A 23,124-nucleotide genomic window follows, 5' to 3' on the forward strand; every position below is an offset into this window, starting at 1 on the left:
TATGGTCTTCAGATGCAACCTGGAAGTATGTCAACGATGAAAGACTGCTATAGACTTTTATGTTGTTTGATTTGCACTGTACTTGCTTTTTTTTTTCTTCCAAAGTATGATTATATATATTACACTACAGCATCAACCATCAGTAGTGAAAACCAAGTGGTGAGACAACGTTTTTACAACATAACTAAAAACAGAGCAACGGTAGATTACAAAGCAGTTATAAAATAACTAAGGGTTTTTTCCAAAGTATGATTATATATATTACACTACAGCATCAACCATGAAAACCAAGTTGGTGAGACAACGTTTTTACAACATAACTAAAAACAGAGCAACGGTAGATTACAAAGCAGTTATAAAATAACTAAGGGATGATGGGGAGATAAGCTCAATTCCATATCAAGCACAATAAGACCAAGCAATGAAGATCATTGGCTTTGGTTTTAAAGGATTTAACATAAGCTTTAGATGTGAAAGAATTGTACTTATCACCCAATCATTATCAAAAAGATTGCAGTTAAAGGTCTTCATGAATTTCTTCTACGACCTTTCTTTGTCATCTGTTCAGCAGACCATAACACCACAAGGTGTACCAAAAGCATCCACTTTCTTGATCTGAAAAAGTGAGTTTATTACCTGATTCAAACTAAAAGATTAAAACAAAAGGTGAAAGCTCAGAGATAAAGAAACTGATCCTTCTCTGAGATTCGTTTGTTGATCTGTTATCATGGAGCTTCATGCTCAGTCAGATAAAACCTTATTCCAGGATCCTTTCGACGTTGGCGAGTGTTTCTCTCATTCTCTACCTGAACTTGCTTTCCTTTTCTGCGCTTAGAACACTCTCCCCCTTTCAAATTTCGCTTTGTCTTTCTCTTTGGTATCTTCTCTCGCCATTGATGAGACTCTCGAAAGTCTGAGCTTGAAGAAAGACGAGTTCCAATCGGATAAGCAGCTAAGAATTCCTCCATGTTTGGCCCAGGAGCAGCAGGTCTTGGTGGTTGCGAGATAGGAGAGTAAGAGGAAATCTCAGAGCTTAAAGAAGAGTGCTTCTCGTCCAGAAAGCTGTCAAATGTTGGAACCCTCACCTTCTTCAAAAGCAGGGGTTACTGGAACATTGGGGACGTCCTCTTGATAAACCGGTGGAACAAGATAAGGGCAGTGGGAGGAATCATGGTTGATACGAGAACAGTTAGTACAAATCTGCTTAAGCTTTTCATACTCAAAACCTATCAAGGCTCCTTCTCCCTGATTCAAAGCAGACTCTTCTAGAAAAACGCAGACGATCTGTGATTCCTATTGCTATCTTGACTCTTATGAAGGAGATCTGTGAAGTTGTTTCTTCATTGAAATCCAGCTCAACAAACTCTCCAAGAGTTTTGGAAATAAACTTAACTGTTTCTTCGGAAATATAAGGAAGAGGTATACCTCGTATTTGGACCTAGGTATCAATACTAGTGAGAAAATCAAGCTCAGGAAAGTCTTCCCACCTTTACAAAGCAACAAACCAGTTATCAATCACCCAAGATCCCCTTCTTAGAACTGCAAAGAGATCCACCTCTGACTGAAATAAAACTGGACATAGCTCTCTTGGGTAAGAAGTCTCCCAATCAAGCTAACACGGTTTCTAGCTAATACACCAGCATAAGTAGCATGAGGGATAAAAAGTTCTGGATCATCTCGCCCTAGATCCATATATTGCAGGGAATTCCACAACTCGCCAGACATAATAAAAGGAAGGAAAGGGAAGGAAAGGGAAAGAAAAAGGCTTAATAGAAGTATATGGAAAACTAAGAAGTTAATATATAAGAAGGAAGAGAGTGAAAATGATTATTTAACAGTAAACTTAGAGATGAAGAGAGACGGCTCAAAAAGTCAAAGCCGACAAAAAGAGGGTAAAGCAAGGTAAGCGATGATTATCAAAGTAATCACCGCTTAGGAAAGAGGATTTTTGGTTTTGTTTTTTATGAAAGGTTAAAACATTCACATTAGATAAAACCTTAAAAAGTTATATATATAGAAGACGACGAGAAGGGGATACCGGTTACTGAATATTGCTGGACATCAAGTTGCAGTCCTGTAACAAGCTCTGTTCATGGTCAAAAAAACCCAGTGAGCCAAGTAGGAGCTCCCTGAGCCACATAAGAAGATATCCGAAGGTCTGAAGTAACACTTTGTGCAATTGTTAAGGCTCCATTGTTGCAGTCTGTCGGTTCAAAAACAGAAACCAGTTTGGTTTATTCTTAGCAACCATAATGAGTGGAGAGATATAGGGCATTAATGCTGGCCATTGACTAGGATTGTGCATAGCTTTGATAATCTCCATAGTAGATGCACAAAAAGTCACATTCTCCAAATGCAAACTTGCCATACTTTCCAATGCCCATTCCCAACTCTTGAGTTTGGCATCAAAATTTGAAATAACAGATGAATAAGATCTTCGGCTATGAAGTATAACTTTACCATTAGGATCTCTTTATCACCCACGAAGCACCCGATAAACACAGCCTTTTGGACCAAGAGAAACCAATATTACATTTTTACTTCCCCCTGGGCAGGCAGATACCATTTCTCTTGCAACGGTAACAAAGTTTTCTTATGAGAAATATCTTGACTATGCACTGCAGACCATTCTCTGGTAACATCTAACACTTTTTGCACAATAACATCCGATGGCAGAGCAAAACCTTCAAGAGAAGGCTGTTCCTAGTTTTCCATAAGTGCCAAAGAATCCAAGCAAAGGACTGACTTAAGCTCATCAATAGTATTCCCCATTTGCTGCAAGCTAAAAAGATGGTACATGTTTTCAAAAATCGAATTACCAAAGCCCATAAACGGATATGGAATGTTTGATAACGCCAGACTTGTCTTGCAAAGGGGCAGAGGAATAAGATGTGATTAATTGATTCCACCTCTGCATTACAGAACAAACAACCATCAAAATTTCTTATTGCTCTTGTTTGCAGTCTTTTAGTCACAGCAAGGGAACCATGAAGAGCTTTACAAAGGAAAATATGAATTTTTGGAGCAGTTTCCACCTTCCAGCAGGCTTTAAAGAGTGGATTCAAAGAGGGTTGAGTTTCTGCGTCAAACAGAGCAGCTTTCTTCTGCTTCCTAAACATCATATCATACCCAGATATTACTGAGTAAATGCCATTTCTTGTTTCACCCCAACAAAAAGAATCTTTAAAACCTATTCTAGGCTTTATAGCTTTAATTCGATTAACCTCCGAGTGATGAAACAGTGAACGTAAGAGGTAATCATTCCAAACCCCTGTGTTTCGGTTGAAAAGATCAGAAACTCTAAGCGTAATGTTCATTAAAGAGTGGATGCCAATAGGTCTAGTCGGTCTGTTATCAAACAACCAATTGTCAACCCATACCAACGTGTTTTTACCATTACTAATAACAAGTTTCAGCCCTGTGGTAAGTAAATCTCGACCAAAGAGAATACTCCTCCAGCCATAAGAAGGATTTCTACCTTTTGTTGCATTAAAAATTCACCAGTCGCATAATACCTGCTTTTGACAAATCTTGAGAAAAGACAGTCTGTATCATAGAGAAGCCTCCAAGCTTGTTTAGCAAGCAAAGCTTGATTGAAAATTTCCAAATCCTTGAATTTAAAACCACCAACTGATTTAGGCAAAGTCATCTTCTCATAGCTGAGCCAATGAATTTTCTTCTTATCTTGAGAGTTACTCCACCAATAGTCCATCATTACAGAAATCAGTTTCTTAATGATGCCCTTAGGAAGTGATGTTCATATATTTTACCTTGTTTTCCCTTAGTTTATTCACAACTTTTGCATCTTTTGCTATCCATTTAGGCCATTATTGTGTAGCTTTAGGACTAATCATGCATTAGAGTATAGTTGCATTGCATTTGCATCTTTCATGCATAAACAGGTGATTGGAGCTTAAGGAGCATGGAAGCAATGCTGAGGAGAAGTGAAGCAATCCTGAGGAGAAAACAGAGAGTTAAGGCTGTAGAATCAAGGTCCGGAGTCCAACTCGACCGCACACTCGACCACCACTCGACCGTGTGCTGAGAAGGACTTGACCGAGTGGAAAATGCACGAGAGAAGCCAGCTCGACCAGCCACTCGACCGAGCACTGGTCGAGTTGACCGAACCGTTGACTGCTTTGACTTTTTGTATTTTTAGGGCTTCCACCTCACCTCCTATATAAGGCCCTTGTACCTGCAAGCCACCAAAGAGTCCAGCTTTTTAGAGAGTCCAGCTTTTTAGAGAGTCTAAAACCTAGTTTTTTACCTTTTTTAGATTTTATTCCTTTTGCACTTTCTTTTATTTTAGATTTTGTACTTGTTTAAGAAAGAAAGACTAGATTCTTGTATTTTGTTTGTTTCATAACTTTCAAAATATTAAGATTTCGAGTTTTATTTCTTCATCAACATTGTAGATCTCTGTTTCCCGTCTTTCTAATGATGCAAGTTTCAATATTTTATGGGTTTTTGACTTATTTCACCATGTGTTCTTGTGAATAGTTTGTTTAGGACCTTGAGGATGGGTTAGGCTGGGTTGATCTTGTGGTTTATTTGATTTGGTCAAGCTTGATTGTTGTAGATCTCTTCTAGGCTAGATGTTCTTAATGCTGATCCTATATCTGAGAAGGTAGGGTTTGATTTCAAGCATCTTAGCATCACACCAATGTCTAAGGAGCATAGATAAGGCTAGATCTAGAGCTTACCATTAGGCTTGCTAAGAGATTAGAAGTCTTGTTTGGTTTGAGATGTATTGCTTAATGCCTGCTTGTGTAGATTCTTTACTTTGTGAGAACAAGTCTAGAAATGCATAGGTTTGATTGTTTCTTGCCATGAGAGTGGATTAAACATGTCTTAGAATAGTATGTCTAGAGATCAGCTCAAAGTTTGCTTGAGATTTGTTGACCAAGTTAGATAACCACAATGATTAGTTCAGCCCATGAATCCCTCCTCAAAGCCTTCTTTGTTTATTAATATCTTAGTCTAAATATCATTGCTTGCTTGTTGTTTGATTCGTTTTTGCATTGCTCTGTTTTTCTTGTGTTGCTCTGTTTTCACGTTTAGTCTAGCTCGACCCTGTACTCGACCTACACTCGGTCGAGTGCTGCTCGAGTTCATCCCTAGAACTTGTGTTTATGATTTGTGATTGTCTTGTTTCATTCCTGTTTCATTTCCATTGCATTCACTTAGTTTTCTGTTCATTACTTGTCTTGCATTAGTTCATCAGCATAGTGTCTACTTCTGTTCTAGTTTCATTATAGCTTTAATTTGTCTGTTCTGTTTGCATTTAGTATCTTGTTCTAGTTGTTTTTACTTTCTGCATTTCATATCTCATTATAGGATTGTTAGTGACAAACAATCTTTACAATTGGCTTGACTTAGACTCATATGCACATCTTGATTGTTCACAAACACTCAGATTGGATTGACACCTCTTATCCTACAATTGCATAAGGGGAATTGAAACACCCTGACATCTATTCATTCCATACATCATCATTCCATACATCATTCACCCACCTACAAAATTAGTCAGTTTCAATTTGGCGTCGTTGCCCATTTGAGTTTGTTTTGTGACATTTAGGATCAATATTAGTCTAAGATTAAGTTCGTTTAAACACTTGTGAAGTTACTGAACTCGAATCTTCCTTTGCTTGGTTGTTTTGTGTTTCAGGTACCCACTCGACCACCTACTCGACCACCACTCGACCGAGCTGTGATCGAGCACTTGATCGAGCCTGCGCTCGACCGTGTACCTGTTCGAGTCTGTAGTAGAGTTTGTTGATGCACACAAGGTCAAAAGGCAAAGACAGTCTTCAACAGCCTATTGACAACATCCACAGGCTACAAAAGGGTTTGAGACATAAGCAAGGAAGAGTAGTTCACCAACAACAAGGTCAAGACTTCATGGAGCAACCAGCTATCCATGAGCAGAGACCAAGGCACATTGGTGCAGGAGATGCACCCAATACCCACAACCAAAGGGCTGGAATTGTGCCACCTTCAGTAGCAAACAATAACTTTGAGATCAAGAGTGGATTGATCTCAATGATACAAGCCAACAAATTTCATGGGTTGCCAATGGAGGATCCACTAGATCACCTTGATGAGTTTGACAGAATATGTGGACTCACAAAGATCAATGGAGTGAGTGAAGATGGATTCAAATTAAGGCTCTTCCCATTTTCTCTTGGAGACAAAGCTCACCTTTGGGAGAAGACTCTTCCTACTGGAGCTATCACCACATGGGATGCATTCAAGAAAGCTTTTCTGGCCAAGTTCTTCTCCAATGCAAGGACTGCTAGGTTGAGGAATGAAATTTCTGGGTTTGCTCAAATGAACAATGAGAGCTTTTGTGAAGCTTGGGAGAGGTTTAAAGGATTCCAGACTCAGTGTCCTCACCATGGCTTCAGCAATGAGTCACTTCTAAGCACTTTGTATAGAGGAGTGCTTCCCAAGATAAGAATGCTTCTTGATACAGCCTCTAATGGCAACTTCCTCAACAAGAATGTGGAAGAAGGATGGGAATTGGTTGAGAATCTTGCTCAATCTGATGGTAATTATAATGAGAATTATGATAGGACCATAAGGAGCTCCTCAACTGATCAAGAGGACAAGTATAAGAAGGATTTGAAGATGGTCAATGAGAAGCTAGACAAGATACTCCTAAGCCAGTCCAAGTCCATTCACTTCATTGGTGAAGAAGAAGCTCCAGCTCAAGAGGGGGAGCCTGAATTTGCTGAGTTGTGCTACATGCAAAACCAGGGAGGATTCAAAGGCTACAACCAAGGTGGAGGTTTCAAGCAGAACAACCTCTCTTATAGGAGCACCAATGTGGCCAACCCTCAAGAACAAGTCTATCCACCTCCTCAGCCTCAACACCAGCACCAAAACTACATCCCCAAGCAACAACACCAAGTGTTCCAGCCCCAATTGTGTCCCCCACCAGGGTTTCAGACTAACCAAGGCCAGGAACAAGACTTAAGAGCAATGATGCAACAGTTTTTGATTGGGCAAACACAAGGCAAGATTGAGACAGCAAACAGGATTGCTGAGCTGAACAAGAGGATATATGATATTTACAGTGAACTTCATGCCAAGTTTGACACACTGACATCCAGGATTGTGACTATGGAGAACCACCAAGCTTCTGCCTCAAAGCATGACCATCCCAAGGGCACAACCATTGTACAAACTACTGAATTTGCCAATGCTATCAATCTTCACAGTGGAAGAGTCTTACCAACACGGCTAGGAGCACATCCCCACACTGAGGACAGTGTAATTCAGGAAGGGGAGGTTTTCCAACAAGAAGGAACTCAGGATGAAAACACCATTGAATTCGACGTACCACTCGACCACTCACTCGACCGAGTAGGTGGTCGAGTACCCGATCGAGCTGATTTTCAGGAGAAAATCAATCCAGTTACCTCCAAAGAAAAAGAAGTCCGGTTCATTCCTCCTCCTTACAAGCCTCCACTACCTTTCCCAGTAAGATTTAAGAAACAGATGGTTGAAAAATACAAGGCATTGTTTGACAAACAAGTTAGAGAGATTGAGCTTAGGATGCCTCTAATAGATGCCTTTGTGATGATTCCTCCTTACCAAAAATTCTTGAAAGATGCTGTGATGGAAAGGATCAAGGAAGTTCAAGGGATGGTGATTCTCAGCCATGAGTGTAGTGCCATAATCCAAAAGCAAGTGAACCCTCAAAAGCTAAGAGATCCTGGTTCCTTTACTCTACCTTGCTCTATAGGGCCCTTAACCTTCAATAGATGCCTTTGTGATTTGGGAGCCTCAGTAAGCCTAATGCCTATATCAGTTGCTAAGCGCCTAGGGTTTACAAGGTATAAGCCATGCAACATCTCCCTAATCCTAGCTGATAGATCAATAAGATTACCACATGGTGTTTTGGAAGATCTACCAGTTAGAGTTGGAGCAGTGGAAGTCCCAACAGACTTTGTAGTCTTGGAAATGGATGAAGAACCAAAAGATCCTTTGATCTTGGGGAGACCTTTCCTAGCTACAGCAGGAGCAATAATTGATGTGAGACAAGGGAAGATTGATCTCAACTTGGGAGAAGACCTCACAATGACATTTGACATTGTAGAGGCTATGAAGAAACCAACAATTGGAGGACAAGTCTTTTGGGTTGAAGAGTTGGACAACTTATCAGGAGAATTAATGGAAGAGCTAGCAGAACAAGATCACCTTAGAACTGTTTTGACCAAAAGTGGAGAGGAAGGGTTTATCCATGAAGAAACTAAGGCCTATGAAGATATATTGGACTCCTGTGAAGAATCACACCATCAAGAGGTTTTTGAGGGGTTACCAGCATTAAGAGAGGAAGTTTGGGCAGTTCAAACAGCAGATACGGATAGCTCGAGCACACACTCGACCGAGCGCCAACACTACTCGACCGAGTGCACTGCCGAATCCCCCATAGACGTCTGGTCTGAACTGAATGCACCAAAAGTAGAGCTAAAACCTCTCCCTTCTGGGCTAAGGTACGTCTTTTTAGGTGAGAACTCTACTTATCCTGTGATAGTAAATGCTAACTTGGGTAGGAAAGAGCTTGATTTGCTAGTTGTTGAGCTAAGGAAGTTTAGAAAAGCTATTGGTTATATTTTGGATGACATTAAAGGAATTTCACCTAGTCTCTGCATGCATAGAATCCACCTTGAAAATGAATCCTACTCTAGTATTTAACCTCAAAGAAGGCTTAATCCCAACCTAAAGGAAGTAGTCAAAAAGGAGATTCTAAAATTGCTTGGAGCTGGTGTGATCTATCCTATTTCTGATAGTACTTGGGTCTCACCAGTCCACTGTGTCCCTAAAAAAGGAGGAATCACTGTAGTAAAGAATGATCGTGATGAGTTAATCCCCACTAGAACCATAACAGGACATAGAATGTGCATTGACTATAGGAAGCTTAATTCTGCTACTAGGAAAGATCATTTTCCTCTTCCATTTATTGATCAAATGTTGGAAAGATTAGCCAATCATACCCATTACTGTTTCTTGGATGGATATTCTGGATTTTTCCAAATTCCTATTCATCCCAATGATCAAGAGAAGACAACATTCACATGTCCATATGGTACCTTTGCATATAGGAGGATGCCATTTGGATTATGTAATGCTCCAGCTACCTTTCAAAGGTGCATGATGTCAATCTTCTCTGATCTTATTGAGGATGTGGTTGAAGTTTTTATGGATGACTTCTCTGTCTATGGAGATTCCTTTTCTTCTTGTCTTGCTAATCTATGCAGAGTTTTAAAGAGATGTGAGGAGACAAATCTAGTCTTGAATTGGGAAAAGCGTCACTTCATGGTAGAAGAAGGGATAGTTCTTGGTCATAAGATTTCAGAGAAGGGTATTGAGGTTGACAAAGCAAAAATTGAAGTCATGGTTCAACTTTAACCACCAAAAACAGTCAAGGACATAAGAAGCTTTCTTGGTCATGCTGGATTTTATAGAAGATTCATCAAGGATTTCTCAAAGATAGCTAGGCCATTGACAAGGTTGCTTTGCAAGGAGACTGAGTTCAACTTTGATGAAGATTGCTTGAAGGCTTTCAAGGAGATCAAGGCTGCTTTGATATCAGCCCCAATAGTCCAAGCTCCAAACTGGGATCTTCCATTTGAGATTATGTGTGATGCTTCAGATTTTGCAGTAGGAGCAGTTCTGGGACAGAAGAAAGATAAGAAGCTGCATGTTATTCACTATGCAAGCAGGACCTTGGATGAAACTCAAGGAAGATATTCAACAACAGAGAAAGAGCTTCTAGCAGTGGTCTTTGCCTTTGAAAAATTCAGAAGTTACTTAGTAGGGTCCAAAGTAATTGTGTACACCGATCATGCTGCTTTGAGGCACATCTACTCAAAGAAGGACACAAAACCACGGTTGTTAAGATGGATTCTGCTTCTCCAAGAGTTTGACATGGAAATAGTTGATAAAAAAGGGATAGAGAATGGAGTAGCTGATCATTTGTCCAGAATGAGGATAGAGGAGGAGATTCCAATCGATGATTCAATGCCTGAGGAGAAGCTGATGCAAATAGGGACAACTCGGCCTCCAACTCGACCGCCTACTCGAGCATGCACTCGACCGAGTATGTTTGGGCACACGATCGAGCAGGATGAGATGGAGGAGTGGATGGCACTTGAAAGCGAAGATCTACCTTGGTATGCTGACATAGTCAATTACAAGGTGTGTGAAGAAGTCCCATCAGATATGGACCCTTATAAGAAGAAAAAGCTCCTCAAGGACATCAATGGATACTATTGGGATGAACCTTACTTATACAAAAAGGGATCAGATGGGTTATTTAGAAGGTGCATAGCAGAAAATGAAGTTGAAGAAGTGCTAGGGCATTGTCATGGTTCTACTTATGGAGGCCATTTTGCAACTTTCAAGACTGCCCAGAAAGTCTTACAAGCTGGTCTATGGTGGCCTACACTATTCAAAGACACTCACAAGTTCATCACAAAGTGTGATGCTTGCCAAAGAATGGGAAATATCACAAGAAGGAATGAGATGCCCCAAAACCCAATTCTGGAAGTTGAGATATTTGATGTGTGGGGAATTGATTTCATGGGACCTTTTAATCCTCCTTCAAATGGGAATGTCTACATATTAGTGGCAGTGGACTATGTCTCCAAGTGGGTAGAGGCTATTGCCAGCCCTACTAATGATCACAAAGTGGTACTTAAACTTTTTAAGACTATAATCTTCCCAAGGTATGGAATTCCAAGAGCTGTGATTAGTGATGGAGGAACACACTTCATCAACAAGATCTTTGAAGGAATGCTAAGGAAGTATGGAGTTAAGCACAAGGTGTCTACAGCCTACCACCCCCAAACAAGTGGACAAGTTGAAGTGTCAAACAAACAAATCAAGGCCATTCTATCAAAAATATTAGGAGCAACAAGAAAGGATTGGTCTAGTAAACTTGATGAAACACTTTGGGCCTATAGAACAGCTTTCAAGACACCTATAGGAAGAACCCCATTCCAACTGGTCTATGGCAAGTCTTGCCATCTCCCAGTTGAAGTTGAGTACAAAGCCCTATGGGCAATCAAACTTTTGAACTTGGATCTAGAGACAGCACAAGCTAAGAGAAGCCTTGAATTGCATGAGCTTGAGGAAATCAGATTGGAAGCTTATGAAAACTCCAAAATCTACAAGGAAATAACTAAAGCCTTCCATGATAAGAAGATTCTCATCAAAGACTTACAGGCTGGAGACAAAGCTTTGCTTTACATTTCAAGACTCAAGTTATTCCCTGGGAAGTTGAAAAGTAGATGGGGAGGCCCTTTTAAGATAAAGGAGATCCTACCATATGGGGCTGTCACACTTCTCAACAAGGATGGTAGTGAGTTCACAGTCAATGGTCAGAGAGTTAAGAAGTATTTGGGAGAAAAGGAAACACCTGAGAAGTGCACAATGCTTCTCCAAGATGCTCCACAAGCCTAAAAAGGCATCAAAAGTCAAGCTTAGTGACTTTAAACAAGCTCACTAGGGAGGAAGTCCCTAAGGTATCCATGTACATATTGTTTAAGGTTTTTGGTATTTTGATTTTGTTTTGGTATTTTCACGATCAGGGAAGCAAGGGAGACCAAATAGAAGAGGAAAAGAAGACTCGTGGTCCAGCTCGACCCCCCCACTCGAGCACGTACTCGACCGAGTCCCGGTCGATTCCCATCGTCGAGCTGCCCCAACCTCCACCTCCAAGTCAACAGCAAGACCCCAACTACTCCTATGACAGCATGCAGATGGATGTGGACAACTACTTCCACAATCCCTAAGGTACCACTATCACCTTCACTTGTAGATATCATTGCATTTCATATTGTGTTTTGTGTTTTATGATTTGTTTTTAATCTTGAATCCTCAATCAAATTTCTTTCACACAGGGACTGTGTGATTTAAGTTTGGGGGAGGGTTTGAGATAGCATTTGACATTGTGTTTTGTGATTCTTATTTCAAATTTTTAGCATCATCATGTTAGTATTTGCATATCATCTAAGGCATAGAAAAAACCCTAAAAATTTGAAAATTTTTACAAAAATTTTTATAAAAAAAGAGTGTTCATGTAGTTTGCACTGCACATTAGGATCTTGTTTAGCATGTTTAATGTAGGATTGTATAGTATTTGCATTAGGGATCTATGATGAGTATTCCCTTGTTAGCTTGTTTATTCACTAGACTAGGATCAATGCCCAAGTTAATAGTACTTTAATGCTGGTTGAGTGGTTAGAAGCATAAGATTGAACCAAGCCTTGAATTCCTACATTGCATTTGGTCTAAATTGAAGCATGTTGAGATTTGAAACCATTTCCTATTTATAAGAACCTAATATTGACTTTCAATTATCAATGTGTGCATTGCTTTAAATTCATGGATACCATATACATATTTGGATCATCTTCTTCCTTTTTACCACTCTTGTTGATCCAAGTAGCTGATTGAATCATTAAAATCAGTTTCCCCCACCCCTAAACCAAACCTTCTTTCAAGCCATGTTTATTCTTGTGTGTGTGAGGCCTATTTTTGGGATTGAGCTTGGTAGAAAGTGTTAGGTTTGAACTGACAAGAGTAAAGCCTTGTGTTGGGTTTGAGACTTGGCTGTTATGAAAAGAAAAGAGGAAAAAGAGAAAGAAAAGAGGGTAGAGTCTTTAAGAGGAGAATTTGTTTAAGTAAAAGTCTAGTGAAAGGATGGGAAGTAAAAAATGTTGAGAATGGTTCTAATTAAAGAAAAGAAAAGAAAGAAAAGGAAAGTCTAGCAAAATGCTTATATGTCTTAAGAATAAGAAGAAAAGAGAATCATAGCAAAAAGTAAGAATCCCCCATCCCACTAGAAAGATCAAATAAGAAACATCTCCTAAGACTTGAAAACCAAAAGAGAAAAGGGTGAAAAAGAAGAGAAGAAGTTAAAGGGTAGAACTAGGATCATTTGGGTTTAGATTGCTAGGATAAAACACTTTGGGAGCCTTTGGGTAGACAAGGTTTTATTCTTGTATGTGTCTAGGTGTTCTTACCTTTAGCATTCTTCTAAAGCTCAATCCATTTTCATGAGAGCACCTTGATTTTGATAAGCCCTACTCTAAAAAGAGACCATCATTGTCTCAAAGCCTTTATTTCCAAGCCAAATGAGTTTAAGCATTGCATAGAATTGATTCATGTTCTTGATTAATGAATGTTAAAGGAAATGGTTGATTTGAATGCATGTGGATGTCTAAGGCTCAAATCAGTAAAGGTTGTGATATGCTTGTCTAAAGTCTTTAAGTATAGCTCATTCAACTTGCATCATAGTACTAGTAACTTGGACATTGATTCTAGATAGTCTATTTGCAAGCTTTGGGAGCTGAGATCCCACTTTCAAACCTCACCTACCTTCTTTTGTCTTGATTATTTGCTTGAGGGCAAGCAAAGACTAAGTTTGGGGGTGTTGATGTTCATATATTTTACCTTGTTTTCCCTTAGTTTATTCACAACTTTTGCATCTTTTGCTATCCATTTAGGCCATTATTGTGTAGCTTTAGGACTAATCATGCATTAGAGTATAGTTGCATTGCATTTGCATCTTTTCATGCATAAACAGGTGATTTTGGAGCTTAAGGAGCATGGAAGCAATGCTGAGGAGAAGTGAAGCAATCCTGAGGAGAAAACAAGAGAGTTAAGGCTGTAGAATCAAGGTCCGGAGTCCAACTCGACCGCACACTCGACCACCACTCGACCGTGTGCTGAGAAGGACTCGACCGAGTGGAGAATGCACGAGAGAAGCCAGCTCGACCAACCACTCGACTGAGCACTGGTCGAGTTGACCGAGCCGTTGACTGCTTTGACTTTTTGTATTTTTAGGGCTTCCACCTCACCTCCTATATAAGGCCCTTGTACCTACAGCCACCAAAGAGTCCAGCTTTTTAGAGAGTCCAGCTTTTTAGAAGTCTAAAACCTAGTTTTTACCTTTTTTAGATTTTATTCCTTTTGCACTTTCTTTTATTTTAGATTTTGTACTTGTTTAAGAAAGAAAGACTAGATTCTTGTATTTTGTTTGTTTCATAACTTTCAAAATATTAAGATTTCGAGTTTTATTTCTTCATCAACATTGTAGATCTCTGTTTCATCTTTCTAATGATGCAAGTTTCAATATTTTATGGGTTTTTGACTTATTTCACCATGTGTTCTTGTGAGTAGTTTGTTTAGGACCTTGAGGATGGGTTAGGCTGGGTTGATCTTGTGGTTTATTTGATTTGGTCAAGCTTGATTGTTGTAGATCTCTTCTAGGCTAGATGTTCTTAATGCTGATCCTATATCTGAGAAGGTAGGGTTTGATTTCAAGCATCTTAGCATCACACCAATGTCTAAGGAGCATAGATAAGGCTAGATCTAGAGCTTACCATTAGGCTTGCTAAGAGATTAGAAGTCTTGTTTGGTTTGAGATGTATTGCTTAATGCCTGCTTGTGTAGATTCTTTACTTTGTGAGAACAAGTTTAGAAATGCATATGTTTGATTGTTTCTTGCCATGAGAGTGGATTAAACATGTCTTAGAATAGTATGTCTAGAGATCAGCTTAAAGTTTGCTTGAGATTTGTTGACCAAGTTAGATAACCACAATGATTATTTCAGCCCATGAATCCCTCCTCAAGGCCTTCTTTGTTTATTAATATCTTAGTCTAAATATCATTGCTTGCTTGTTGTTTGATTCGTTTTTGCATTGCTCTGTTTTTCTTGTGTTGCTCTGTTTTCACGTTTAGTCTAGCTCGACCCTGTACTCGACCTACACTCGGTCGAGTGCTGCTTGAGTTCATCCCCAGAACTTGTGTTTATGATTTGTGATTGTCTTGTTTCATTCCTGTTTCATTTCCATTGCATTCACTTAGTTTTCTGTTCATTACTTGTCTTGCATTAGTTCATCAGCATAGTATCTACTTCTGTTCTAGTTTCATTATAGCTTTAATTTGCCTGTTCTGTTTGCATTTAGTATCTTGTTCTAGTTGTTTTTACTTTCTGCATTTCATATCTCATTATAGGATTGTTAGTGACAAACAATCTTTACAATTGGCTTGACTTAGACTCATATGCACATCTTGATTGTTCACAAGCACTCAGATTGGATTGACACCTCTTATACTACAATTGCGTAAGGGGAATTGAAACACCCTGACATCTATTCATTCCATACATCATTCACCCACCTACAAAATTAGTCAGTTTCAGGAAGCTTATAACAGGACATTGCATAGACTGGAAGAGCCATAGCAATAGATTTTAGAAGAACCTTTTTACCTCCTTGTGATAGATTTTTTGCATACCTGCCTGTTAACTTAGATTGAAGTCGATCCTTTATGAACTCCAACAGTTGTTGTTTTGATCCACTCATACATTCAGGGAGGCCAAGATATTTTTCGGTTCCACCCTCTAAACTAATCCCCAGATTCTCTTTTATCCAGTTCCCATCAAGATTGTTTGATTTAGTCCCAAAACTAATAGCTGACTTTTCCTTATTAATCTTTTGACCAGACACCCATTCATACTTCTGTAAGCAGTTCATCATCTCTGCACACTGTAATCTATTTGCTTTGCAGATAAATAGACTATCATCAGCAAACAAAAGATGATTAATTTCTGGACTAGAGTGGTGAAATTGAATACCAGTGATACAAAGCTTGATTGAAAAGATGTATCTAAGTCCTCTTTAAGGTTTGATTAATCCTACTGGTTTGCCATTTACTATCACTGAGTAACTAATAGATAAGACACATCCCATAATCCATAGAATCCACCGATCCTGAAAACCGAGAGCTTTAAGCATATCTTTCAAAAACATCTATTTCACTCTATCATATGGTTTGCGTAATCTTTTGATTCTAATTTATGAGCTAGACCACACTCTTTTCTTCCAACTACCAATGGCTGTTCTGCAGTTTTCAAATATTTTCATAACAGAAAGGTTAATGCCTCTAGAACTCCTCCCACCCATGAAAGAAGGATCCTCAGCCCATCTTTTGTCAAACCAGAATTGTCTTTTGAATAATTCCTTGTCCCAAGTAAATTTAACCAAAACAGGTTTATGATATAATCCTAACTTCTCAAGAAACCATTGATGACTACTTGGAAACAGAGAAAACCAAGTCGGGTTTCCAAAGCAACGATCAAGCTTACATTGGATCCATTGTTTGTTCCTAACTCCACCCCAAGTGAAACCATTACCAGAACTACTAAGTTCAGCCATATCGCAGTTTGCCAAAAGCTCTCTAAAAGGGAGAAAAGAGCTGAGATCCCTTAAAGGTCCTCCCATTTTATCCTCTTTGGATAGAATGGCGTTGAAATCTCCAATTATACACCAAGCTTCTGATCTAAGCAAACCAAAATCTCTGATTTCATTCCACACTACAGGTCTGAGTCCAGTAACCGGGTTACCATATACACACGTAATAAACCAAGCCTTGGAACCACAAGAAACTTTCATATCGATAATGTTTTTATCCACAAATAGAAACTCTATATTTATACTATCTTTCCAGTAAATGGCAAGTCCACCACTAGTCCCTATTGGTTCAACAGTTTTAAGATTACTATAGCCTAGCCACCCTTGAACCTCTTTTAAAAAAACACTTGAGTTCTTCGTCTCCATGAGGAAAATATCAGGAAAATGAGTCTTTCTCATTTCCTTGAGATGCAAAAATGTCCAAGGATTCCCCAGTCCTCGACAATTCCAACTCAAGATATATATTGATCTTGCGGCAGTTCACCTGGAACCACCAAATTTTTGTCTCTCTGGAGACTTTTGGCCAATCCTTTCCCTAGATCCTTAATAATAGAAGCATCAATGTTTTCCCCTTTGTTGACTAGAATAGAGTCTTGAGTTTTCAATTTTTTCCTTTTCTATCTTTGGTATTCTTTAACCAAGATCTAGGACGTTTAGACGAAGGTAACACCTGTTGCAGACTAGTAGAGGAGGAAGCCTCTAAACTACCCGAACAGAAGACAGAAGGAGAGCAGTAAAAGGAGTTACCTTGAGACAGGCTCGAAAGTGGAGTTTGAGAACTCAACTTCTTCCTTGATATCGAGTCTGCGTTGATTGCATCAGCTAAAAGTTTTGATGGGGGATCGTTTTCAGTTACAGTATCTTTTCCAGGAATCTCCAACTCCTTTCCTTTATTCAAAGGCCTTGTAGAATCTGCTGTAACAGCCATAGTGTGAGATTCAAGATCTAGCTGAGCAAACGGACATCTGCTCTTATCATGAGTCAATCTTTGACACCGAAAGCAGCGCTTGCGAATTCTCTCATAGTCTATTCCAATCTTGACCAACAAACCATTAGGAAGTTGCTGTTCTTTGAAATTTTTCAGACCCTTTGAAATATCAAGTGAAATTCGAACACGAACATAAGCCTTGCTTTGTGCCTTGTCCTTGTCGAAAGGCAACTCAATTACTTGACCTATACATCCAGCAATTTCTCCAATAGTATCCTTGGTATAGTGATTCACTGGTAGATTACGAAGCCTAATCCACACCGGAAGAAACTTTAGATAATTAACAGGGGGGTCTTCAACCCAACGATCCATCACAACTCCCCAGTCATCTTGAGTCCATACCCCTGTCTTTAAGATCTCGTTTATATATTCTTCATATTTAAAAATGAACTGAAAACGATCTCTTGATAAGGCAACACCTCTGACCCTATCATACAATCTCCAAATCCTTGGCATCTCTAAGATCCAATTAGACATACACTGATTATCAGGGTTTAGAAAGCGACCTATTAAGCTTCATGTTTCTTTCAGACGAGTAAAATTGAGGAAGATTAGATAAAACCAGGGGTTTATCCTCTTCTGCTTCAATTGTCATCTCTTGAAGATATTGTTCCAAGTGCTTCTCCATAAGTGACAAAAGAAAACTTAAGAACAGAGTACTATGTAGAATTCGATCTTGTTTTTGTCTAAATCCGAACAGAAAATATTGATATCTCCGGGCAGTAGAAGCTTATCTCGTAAGGAAACGTTCCTAACTCACAGGAATTGGGACGGCGATGTAATTGACAGCAGTAATGAGAAAATCAAACTTTTTCACCAGCTAAGAGAGAGAACAGAGCATTCCTTTCAAATTTTTATAACTGTCATTGTCAACACTGTACTTGATTTACAAGATGCAACATACACATAATTAATGGAAAAACTGGAAACAAATGTTTTCTGTTTACAATACATTTTAAGCAGTTTTAAGAGAAAAAAAAAACCTGAAAGAGCATGTTGACAAACAAAGTATGAAGAAGATTTAAGGAAGATACTCTGTGATTTTTTAAGAATAAATAGTTTTTTAGATCAGTAAAATTCGTTTTACAAAGTTTAGAATACATTTCTTACCATTTGTATAATAACAAAAAAAAATTCTTATGTATTCTAGGCATTGCAAATATTCTACAAATTTTAATTTTTGATTTATGTATGAAAAAATAATTCGGAATTTTATATGTTTTACGAAATTTGGAATATATATTTTATACTCTACTCTATGTTCTATGAAATTCTGAATATATCTTCGTTCTTTGGATTACTTTACCTTCTACATTTGTTAGAATATGTTTTCTACAATTTACTTACGTTTGTACGAAAGTAACGAGTATATAACATTCGAATCATCAATGTGAACAATATCGCCAATTATAGATTTTTCTCTTCTAATTTAATGCCATTGTTAGAACAAGAAACTAAACAAAGATAACACGGGAGTACGAGAGAAGAACGTCTCTATGCTTCAGTTGAAACACAAGACCAAAACAGAGCATACGAGATCAAAGTGGGAACCGACCATGAAAGAGACTTAAAGGAGTCAGAATTGCAAATGCAACAGTCAATATGTCCAAAATACCTTTTTTATTGGTGGTTCCGTAGAAGCAGACATCTCACACTTAAGCCGGATGACAACTTCTTCTGATTTTGGGAGATCCAAATACTCGGATGACTGAAGAGTAGAAAGATTCTTGTCTTTTAACTCCAAGCAAAAACGAACCAAAGCCTTATAACAAATTAAAAAGAATATATATTTTCGTAATCCAAAATCGATCTTTACCTTGAAATTCACTCCTGCTTGTGATAGTTTTTCAGCGTTCCACAACATTGTGATAGACCAACTCATGCGGTGCACTGACAACTTCTTTGTTGGAGTAATGGTTTTATAATTTTTACAAAACCGCTAACAAAGAAGTTGAAAATGGGAGGGTAAAGACTAATAATTAACCATTACTTAATTCACATTTTATATGGAACTGAAAATGTGTCGGACAAAGAGACGAGAAGAACCTAATCCAACAGTTCCAAGCATTAGGAAGAAACCATATGTAGGAAATGCAAGCCATGTCTTCGAAGAAAAATGAGTCTTGCATTGACCCTTACATGTCAGCCCCGGGTAATAGTAGTACAAGGAGAAGGCATACATTACCAATTCCTTCAATTCAATTCTTCTAATTCAGAATGCAACTCGGAAGTATGACAACGATGAAGAGGACTGCTATAGATTTTGTAGACTCTGTGACCTCAAACGCTAGCAAGTACATGGTAAATCCAAACATCTTATAGCTGGTTTACGTATTCAAAATTTGTAGTTAAATCTTGATAACCCAGCGGTTTTGTAAAAATTATAAAACCTAAAATCTTGTTCAAATTGAAGAAGAAATTCATACTGCTAAAATAATACGAAGGGTACTTCCCAAGTTGAGGACAATCAACTCTCTGTTTCTCCCCACCTCCTCTTGTCTCAACACGTTTTGCTCAAATCAATGCCTTTTCCTAATCGCTTTGTTCTTTCCTTTTGACTCCTTTATGTTGCTTAATTTGCACTGTACTTGGAACATAAGAGCACACAAGTGGCCAACACTTTTTATCTCCGGGTTCTCCAAGAACCCATTTCTTCAAGCATCCATCCTCTCCAATGACTTTAACAGAGTCGTGAGTGAGGTCGCATATAGTTTTTCCTTCTTTATCAAAAACCACAGCAACTTTCTTCTCCTCGTCAATGAAGAAACTCTTATCTGAAAGACTCTCAAGGTATGTTGTATCCATTGTGAAGAAATTGATCCATGACACATTGTTGGCCTCAATCCTAGTCGTAATCCATACCTCAAGCTTATATGTTTCACTTGTTTGAAATAAAGCCGCCATCTTCTCTTCTCTTCACTTGTTACACGCTAACCTCACAACAAGAAAACACAATTCTCAAATTAAATCTACAGATTCTTCAGTTCGAAGGATAAATCAGAATTTTTTTTTTTGAAACTTTATACCTGCATGTGGGAGTGAAACCACCAGGGGCGTTATTGAAGAGAACGACTTTTTTACCGGCGGCGAGAGAGTGAACGGAGACTGTCTGAAGCTGATCATTCTCATCGTAGAAAGAGATAGTTCCGTCTGGTACAACATCGGCCACACCAATTGGAGCCATGAGGAGAGATCTCTGCGGCTGAAGAGTTTTGGACTTTGAGCAAAAAGAAATTAGGGCTTCAGAAAATTTATCGTTAATTGATTAATTTCTTAAATTATGTTTTTTATTAGACATAAAAATATAAATATCTAAAAATTAATTTTTTTTTTCCACTTAACATTAATTAAATTAAAACTCCTAGATTGATTGCCCAAACCGGAGGAAATTTGTTTACAAAAATCGTTTTCGAACGCTCTAGAAGAACGACCTAAACAATCAGCTTTCACATTGAACGTCCTTGGGATCTTGGAAAGGATAACAGGATGCAAGGAGACACTAAGCACCTGGAACTCATCAATAAGCGTAGAAAAGACCGTCCCCTGCTCCTCATTTGCACCATCGATAATAACTCTGCAGAATCCGTCTCGAACCTCTAACAATCAATGCCTCTGGAAATGATACATTCTATCGCCCATAATAATGGTTCCATCTCCGAATGAAGTGGGGACGCACTGCGATGTTGACATCTGGCATCCATAACTAAAGTCTGATTTTCACCATCACCACACCACCATCCTAATCCTGAATTTGGTTCCGTTGATTTCCACTAACCATCTACTTGACAATGAACTATCATCTGCGGAGTATGCAAGGGATCCATCGAATCGGGATCAACCCTTGCGACTATGCCAACCTTTTTGTTTCGTTGATCGAAAACTATTGTTTTCCAAAAATACAACAATTTGTTTTAGCCTTGAAATCTTACTAATTAAAACTTCGAAAATATTTTTATGGTAATATCCTCTAATACTGGGTAGGGGTGGGAGGAAACAATTATGTCATTTTTTCAATAATACTAGGTTTTCACCTGCGGTACACCGCGTGACTAAATTATAAATTATTGTATTTGAAATAATAATTTTTCATTCATTTAGTTTTCAAATTCCCAATTAATTTACTTTGGTCTAATTAATTTATAATTTTCTAAAGAATATTTTTCTTCTTCTTACAGTTTTATACAGTTTAGAACCTAACTACATTAAATTTGTTATTAGATAAAATATAAAATTTTAAAATACTTAGTTTTGTTTTCTAGAATTAAACAGAGGTATAGGCTTATATGGTATGTTAGTGTGTATTATTATGTGTATACAATTTTTTTTTTGAATATTAAGAATGTATTATAGTAAGTGTAATATTTTGTAGTTCATATACTAAATAATTTATAACTTAATTTTCCAAACTATGATTACAAATCTATAGTATATGAAATAAACTAATAGTTTTAGTGTTGATTATATAGTCCAAACCCGCCATGCTAGATGGGTCATGCAACATTTTCAAAAAAAAATAATCCGCAAAAACTCATCATACGAAACCAGTGAAAGTAAAAATAGTATATGAGGCTAAAAGTTACTTTTTATGTAGAACAATTACACCAAAATTATTGGCATTTGCAATTATGTTTGTTAATTTTTAAAACACTTAGTTTCTATAAATAAAAAAATCAAATATATGTAGAGTTAATTTGATTTTAAAATTAATTATTAATGTCAATGACATGCTTGTAAATATGTTTCAACTCCAGGATTTATTTGCTAAATGTCTCCAAAAATATATATATATATATAGATTAATATATTGTAAATATAATAATATTTTCATAAGAAAATACTATCCTTGATTATATATATACATATATATATATAGGGTCTCCTCCCATATCCTTGGTTGATGATGACTTGATGTCCCCATCAATGTACCAGAAGGAGTGAGCCCAAATGATGGTGATGATGGAAAAGAAGACAAACAGAATCCACAAGAGAAGGTATAACATGACAATTAATTATAATAAGGCAAACAGAATCCACAACACCATCAACTTTCTCATATGTTTTTATGTTCCAAAAGGACATCAAAGCTAAATCATGTGACGAGGGGCTATCATTCGATCTTAAGTGTTTTAGTTCACGTGAAGTATGTCAATTTAATTCAGTTTTTGTTTGTTTTGTATATATCATTGCTGATTTTTGTAAAAAGTACAAAGAAGACATTCATAAACACGTTTCTTTGTTACATCTTGATTTCAGGAAAAAAAGAGAAAGCTGGACAAGAAAGATAAAATTGTCATTCCAAGAAAGAAGCAAAGAGTTGATGGTGATGGTGAGAAGCAAAAAGTTGATGGTGATGGTGAGAAGCATGTTCCAAGGCGAAGCAACCGGCTCACAACTCCATCATTTTCAACCATTGCTCCATACAAAGCACCAAGAAACCCTGCCACATCTGCTATTCATCCAATGTTCAACCCTTTCTTGTCTCCAACTTTCAATGACATTGAATAATTAAATTCTTGGAAGAGCTAAAATATCAGACCAGGGTTAGTGTGATGTTTTAACAATTCTCATCAACTTTTAAAAGTAAGTTTTTATCTAAGTATATCAGACAAACCAGGAGGATTTAAGCTACAAATCAACTTATTTAAGAAACGTAAGTCATCACGGAAATACAGAGAAGTGGAATTGGTTTAATCACTTGCAAAACAGACTTTGGCGAGCAGGAGAGACATCTAAGCATTCACGAGGCACATCTAACCATATAGGAGAGTCAGCTAATATATTTCCATGCACCAGCAAGCACCAGATCAGGCGGATCTCCTTGTCCTCACACTAACCTTATATAGCCGCATTCACACTTGGGCA

At 38.0% G+C, this 23,124-nt stretch overlaps 2 protein-coding genes, 1 non-coding gene and 1 pseudogene across 3 annotated transcripts in view; all 4 read right to left on the bottom strand.

Annotated features, from left to right (window-relative positions):
• The window catches only part of LOC147925610 (uncharacterized), a 95,671-nt gene extending 91,959 nt beyond the window's left edge, over positions 1–3,712 (bottom strand). The window contains exons 1-6 of the mRNA XM_087492693.1: positions 3,516–3,712; positions 3,191–3,348; positions 2,820–2,911; positions 2,564–2,703; positions 757–1,062; positions 574–646 (exon numbers count right to left, since the gene is read on the bottom strand). Of these exons, the coding sequence (XP_087348819.1) occupies positions 574–646; positions 757–1,062; positions 2,564–2,703; positions 2,820–2,911; positions 3,191–3,348; positions 3,516–3,712 (966 nt within the window). The remainder of the gene's footprint in view (positions 1–573; positions 647–756; positions 1,063–2,563; positions 2,704–2,819; positions 2,912–3,190; positions 3,349–3,515) is intronic.
• Positions 3,713–6,300: 2,588 nt separating this feature from the next.
• Positions 6,301–6,407, bottom strand: LOC147925611 (small nucleolar RNA R71). Its single transcript, XR_015585513.1, has one exon. It is a non-coding gene; the product is annotated as a small nucleolar RNA R71 (small nucleolar RNA).
• Positions 6,408–15,878: 9,471 nt separating this feature from the next.
• LOC147925612 (uncharacterized) lies at positions 15,879–16,673 on the bottom strand. Its single transcript, XM_087492694.1, has one exon. It carries the CDS (start codon positions 16,671–16,673, stop codon positions 15,879–15,881), a length of 795 nt encoding a protein of 264 aa, XP_087348820.1.
• Positions 16,674–16,875: 202 nt separating this feature from the next.
• Positions 16,876–17,890, bottom strand: LOC109129486 (uncharacterized; annotated as a pseudogene).
• Between the last annotated feature and the right edge of the window lie 5,234 nt (positions 17,891–23,124).

This window comes from Camelina sativa, chromosome 16, assembly GCF_030686135.1.
Source record: "Camelina sativa cultivar CO46 ecotype springtype chromosome 16, ASM3068613v1".
In the NCBI taxonomy this organism is placed as follows: Eukaryota; Viridiplantae; Streptophyta; class Magnoliopsida; order Brassicales; family Brassicaceae; genus Camelina; species Camelina sativa.